Raw genomic sequence first — 6,256 nt, forward strand, 5'->3', positions numbered from 1 at the left:
ATAAATTACAATGGCAGCTCTAGGACAAAGTATGAAAGAGGAGAAGCATGGCAAAGTTGAGATGACTTGGATGGGAAACGAATCACAATAGTGTGCATTGCATTGGCAATGCACACTGATTAATAAAATAATATTAATAATTCTTCAAATGACTGGTTGTTTTTCAGCACAGAGTATTATAATTATTGTTCTAGTGAGAAACTTGTTTATTCTGACACAACTTGAACGTTGCTCGGGTCGTGTCGGACAGGAAGCAGCTTGACCAAAACGTATGAAAATAAACACACATTCTCATCACGGCGCTGACAAACATGTACATATATTATCAGTTCTGTTTGTTATGATATTGAACCGATAAGTATGACGTCATAATTGCCTGATATCGGGCCGATAACTATCGTGCGCTCCTGGTAAACATCTGACTGAAACTGTTCTCCATGTTTAAATGTGTCGGAGACCACGTTCTAACAAAATCCTTTAGTTTGTTCCCAATATTATTATTTTTAAACTTAAGGAACCTCTTAATGAAATCCACAGTGATGACATGTTGTATTTGTTTTACTAATTTATATTGAACATAAGAGAAGCCAACAGAGACATCACAAATATACAGTTTTCATACACTCAAAGTGGGCAGAAGTATATTTATATTAGCCCACCTCTTCTCCTGCAGCCTTATTCCATCACTTCTTATTCCTCAAGTAAATTATTAAATGAATCGTCCAACAACACTGTCACCTGCAATTCTTTTTAATTTAAAACCTTTTAATTTGTGACAGTTCTCCTTCAGGAGTAAACAGTTTAATTTAAAAGTTTGTCCTTAAAACCTGTTGTTTATGAAGAGTAAAAATAGTAATGATGTATTTTACAACACAGCTGAATCATTTTCATTATTTCAGAGCAGATTGAATGGTGATGAATGGATCCAGTAAGGATGTGTGGTGATGGTGTGATGTGGTTCTTATTGTTGGTGTAATGTTGTTATCCATGCTACACTCACTCTTCCTTATCTTCATTGATAAGATTCTTGAAATAAGAAAAAATTGAGTCAAATCAAGTATTTCTATCAGCTTGATTCCTGCTGGACTTTTCTATTAGGCTCTATAGCGCCTCTAGTGTTCAGACATGGAACTGCATCCAATTAGGCTCTATAGCGCCTCTAGTGTTCAGACATGGAACTGCATCCTATTAGGCTCTATAGCGCCTCTAGTGTTCAGACATGGAACTGCATCCTATTAGGCTCTATAGCGCCTCTAGTGTTCAGACATGGAACTGCATCCTATTAGGCTCTATAGCGCCTCTAGTGTTTAGACATGGAACTGCATCAAATTTTCAGACTAACAAGACAAATAATCTTACACATTCTGAAAACAAGATGATTATTCTTACACAATCAGTTCTTGTTTAGTAAATCAGTCTGAAAACAAGATCAAAAAGACTTTTTGGCTGATATAAGGTTTTAAAACTTGGTAAGACGGACAGTTTTTGCAGTGTAAGGCTGATTGTTGATTGTTTTTCCACCAATGGAAAAAAGAATAAAAATAGAGATTAGAGACCTGAAGGGAGCAGCTGATGATGTGTTTACAGTCTTCTGTTCAGTTTCACTTCATATAGATGATGTGTTGTAATGTGTGGATACACACTGGTAACAGTCCCTTCACTGTCTCTGTAGTCTAAACCAGGAAATGCCCATCTTTGTGTGCACCATGGCCTTCCCCACCATCCCCTGCCCGCTGCACGTCTTCGAGCCGCGCTACCGCCTCATGATCCGCCGCGCCATGGAAACAGGGACGAAGCAGTTTGGCATGTGCATAGCGGACGAGCTGAAAGGCTTCGCTGACTTTGGCTGCATGCTGCAGGTGAGTCCTGGACAAACTGTCCAGTTCAGGTTTCCACTGAGGTGTGTCCAGAGTCAGTCAGCTCATCACACACCTTGTGCTGCAGGTGAGAGACGTAAAGTTCTTCCCTGACGGGCGCTCTGTGGTGGACACCATCGGGGTGTCACGCTTCAAAGTCCTCAAGCATGGACAGAGAGACGGCTACCACACAGCTAAGATCGAGTACCTGGAGGACAGGAAGGTGAGCAGTGATGTGTGTGTGATTGTGTACAACAACGTGCTCCCAGCCGTCCCTCAGGTTCAAATGAAACTCTGTCTCTGCTCAGGTTGAAGGAGAGGAGCTGGCAGAGCTGCTGAAGCTGCACGACTCCGTTTATGAGCAGGCCAACAACTGGTTCACCTCACTCAAAGACAACATGAAGACTCAGATACTGGGACACTTTGGACATCTTCCCAGCAAAGATGCAGACCCACAGGTATAAAAACACAGTTTATGATAACCTTTATTTAGTACAAGTCATTGCAAACTGAAGGACAAGTCTTTGAAACACTCAGAATACAGCACAGGTGCAGGGAAACTTTGTGCATGTCCAAAAACAAAACATGAATGGTTTTATTTGTTCAGGACAGTGTGAAATTAAAACATAATTTGATGCATTGCACCAGATTTAACCTAAGACTAATTTACATCTTTAGTCCCATTGAACAGTAAAAACAAAACAACATCCAGCAGTAAAATAGAAATAAGAGGGAAAAAACAGAAAAATAAAATTATATGAAATAACACCCCACCCCACTCTCCAAACATAAAATCATGCCCACCTCCACCCCCCCCCCCCACCCCACACAGCCAGAAGCAACTACTCAGTGCAATTCAGTGATTGCAACACTGAGTATATTTAAGATATTTTTAAAGATTATTTTTAAAACTAATAAAAGAACCACAGTTTTTTTACATGATCAGGAGCAGCGTTCCACTGAGCGAAGGCTTTAACTGAAAAAGCTGCTGGACCAAAGGCTGAGAGCCGAGCAGAGACTTCACACTTCTGCCTGGAGGTTCTGGTTACGCACAAAGAAACAGCTATAACAACCATAATAAACTCATTTTTGCTAACAGATTGGTGCTGAACCATTTAAAATTTAAATACTGTTTCCATATTTGAAAAAAGTCTGTAATTCTCAAAAGAAAACAAGTTATATTTCTGCACAATCTGACAGTGATGGTGTCTTAAGGGGTTGCTGTCAAATATTTTGAGGGCCTGTTTGTAACAAGACGCTACAGGTTTTATTATTGGCAAACAAATACAAAATGAAATGTGTGAAAAATGAGTGCATGAATATCTTGGCCTCTTCCAATGACAAACAAGATCTAACATGTATAAAATGGACCAGGTTATGTCTAACAGTTTGTGTCATTTTTTAAGTATGTTTCTTGTAGCTGAGGTTGGAATCCAATAAAAACTCCAAGATACTTAAACTCAGTCACAGTATCAGTTTGTTTACTCTTGATATAAATGTTTAAATCTGAGGTGTCCAATTTAGTCTTAGAGAAAAACACACTTTTTGTTTACATTTAAAGTCAGACAGGATTGATTTAACCAATCTGCTCCCTCCAGAGCTTTGGTTAATTTCTCAGCTGCACGTTGAGTTGTTTTAGCATGTGTGTACAGAACAGTGTCGTCTGCATATAACTGGACTTCTACATCATGACAAAACTGTGGAAGGTCATTGACGTAAAGACTAAAAAGCAGGGGTCCAAGCACAGATCCTTGTGGTACACCTATTGAGCATTTTAGGAAACTGGACTGTAAATCTTTGATTTTAACACATTGCATTCTGTTGCATAGATGTGCCAACCAAGAAAAGGTTTTAGATGAGAAATTAAAGTTTGATAATTTGGAGAGGAGAACATTGTGATTAACTGTATCTAAAGCTTTATGTCAGTCTAAGAAAACAGCACCAACAACTGCACCTTTATCAAGTTGTATCTGTCCATCCATCCATCATCCATCCATCCATCCATCCATCCATCCATCCACCTTTATCAAGTTGTATCTGTCCATCCATCCATCATCCATCCATCCATCCATCCATCCATCCACCTTTATCAAGTTGTATCTGTCCATCCATCATCCATCCATCCATCCATCCATCCGCCCACCTTTATCAAGTTGTATCTGCTCTGTAAGGTGGATGATGGCTGTACTTGGACAATTGCTTTTGTTTAGCTAAGGGTTAGAAGTTTAATGGCATTGATACAAATACAACACACTGAGTTTTGACTCAGTTTCACACAGCAGTGAAGACTGAAATCAGAAAATTAAAATATAAATTTTTACTTTATTTTTGGGACTTGTTCCAGTGGATCAGAAGTATTGGATTTGTGTTTAAGATGTTGTCAGTGTGTCTTTGTTGTGCTCAGAGTCATGATGTTATCTTATAAAGCTGTGTTTGTGTAATGATCAGAAGCAAATGAAACCAAATATCAGGATGTTCTGCAGCAGATGAGTAGTTCTGACAAAGTCTGGTTCCTCTGCAGGCCAGTCCTGATGGTCCAGCCTGGTGCTGGTGGCTGCTCGCTGTCCTTCCCCTGGAGAACCGGGCCCAGCTCACCATCCTGTCCATGACCTCCTTCAAAGACCGCCTCATTGCAATTCGAAGGGTTCTCATCTTCGTCACACGCAAGAGACCCCGATGATGGTCCAGGAGAGCTGCTGTCATCTCTATGCAGTCCAGAGACTTGTCTCATTCTGACCGAGTGTTTCATCACTTCATCAGCTCTCTCTCCTTTCTGACATGTAGCCTTTCAGAGCTTCACCCCCCAAAAAACAACCCCCTCATTCCTGACTGTAGCCCCCCAACCACAGGCTTGGTTAAAACCACAACAGAACAGTTGTTTGACTTTAGTTTGGAGGGTTTTTCAGGTTTTAACTGTTTGCTAACAGAAGCAGAAGTGTTTGAGCTGGTTTTGTTTGTTTGAACCAGAAAGGGAACAGAAGTGAGTCCATCACACAGCTGTGAAGTTCACCACATCACAGCTCTGGAAGCAAACCATGCTGAACCATCTGCATGATAAAACCTAAAGGAATGTAGTGATGTGGTTGTGTGAGGACTTTCGTTTTGCCCCTGCCTTACTACATTCAGACACTTTGGAGGGTCCAGGTCCTGGTTCAGGTCCTGCTCCAGGTCCTGGCAGCACAGTCTCACTTTAAATCTTCCTGACGGAGCGGTGATGAAAGACGGTTTGATTCAGCTGGCAGGTGAAAAGCAGCGCCGCTCCACAGCAGGGTGTTCCTCTCTTTTTAAGAGATTTAAAACAGGAATTAGGATTAAAGCGTAAGCCAAATGATTGCACATGATTGGGTGAATGTTGAAGAAGAATCTGGAAGTTGTGTCCTGTTGTAGCACATCTCTGGGACAGAGTACTGATGTAGTTTTAGGGGTTTGCTTAATGCGAACGATGAAATCGTCATTTGGGTGATTTTTGTGAAAATCCATGAAACTCTGAGGCCTTTTTAATGTTTCATTCAACAAACAGCAGTGTCCATTTTCTCCCTTTCTGTTGTAAACATGAACAATATAATGCACATGTGCAGTGGACTTTCCTTGTATACAGTTAAATGTGTTCATTTGATCATTTTTTTTTTACATTTTCTGTGTATCTGATTTAAACCTGTTTGTTTTCTGTCACCGTTTTTTACAGGAAAAACCTTTTCACAGTAATAACTTCATAAATCAGCCCCGAGGTTTCAATTTAAGGATGTGAATTTTGCAGTTTTATTTTATTTTTATTTTATATTGTCAAAAAATACATAAAACAAGAGAAAAGAATTACATAATGGCGTGCAAGCTTTATTGCTTATTTAAAAAATATTTACACAAGGCACAGCAGCTGTGAATGTTCAGGAGTCCTTGACTAAAAAAAGCAGTTGTGAAATGGTTGATAAAGACAAAAACTGAATAAAAAATACAAACACTTTGGTTTTAAAAGCAGAGATGCTGATGACCTCACAGGAGCTGCCTAATCAGTTCAAATCAAAAATATTGATCTCAGAGGGAAATTAGACCAGGGCCTGTTTTTATCAAACTTCTTAGAGTGGATTTTTATACTTAAGTGCTGAAAATGTCTTAGATTTGCTCCTACTCTCAGACTTAAGTGTAAGTACCAGTTATTAAAGTTCTTCAGTCTAAGAATCACTCTGACTCTGAAGAAAAGTTCAGACTGATCCTTCAGTGGTTCAGAGTTCCCACTACAGGTCTGAGATGAACTGAAGACAGATTACAGCTGTCCTCCTCCCCACCTGACTGTTCTTCTGTTAGAAGATGGAAAACAGGTTTAATCTGAAATATACAAAAGATACAAAGGTAATCAATAAAAAACTGCATAAAGTTGGACTAAAAGGAGGATATCTGTGTGT

At 39.7% G+C, this 6,256-nt stretch overlaps 1 protein-coding gene across 1 annotated transcript in view; it reads left to right on the top strand.

Moving 5' to 3' along the window:
• The window catches only part of lonrf2 (LON peptidase N-terminal domain and ring finger 2), a gene marked incomplete in the record, with an annotated part of 36,997 nt that extends 31,323 nt beyond the window's left edge, over positions 1-5,674 (top strand). Inside the window, 4 exon segments of the mRNA XM_014032253.1 lie at positions 1,673-1,859; positions 1,945-2,079; positions 2,165-2,314; positions 4,378-5,674. Coding sequence (XP_013887707.1) covers positions 1,673-1,859; positions 1,945-2,079; positions 2,165-2,314; positions 4,378-4,536 — 631 coding nt within the window.
• Positions 5,675-6,256: the final 582 nt, after the last annotated feature.

The sequence above is a fragment of the Austrofundulus limnaeus genome, unplaced genomic scaffold (assembly GCF_001266775.1).
Source record: "Austrofundulus limnaeus strain Quisiro unplaced genomic scaffold, Austrofundulus_limnaeus-1.0 Scaffold1403, whole genome shotgun sequence".
Taxonomy (NCBI): Eukaryota; Metazoa; Chordata; class Actinopteri; order Cyprinodontiformes; family Rivulidae; genus Austrofundulus; species Austrofundulus limnaeus.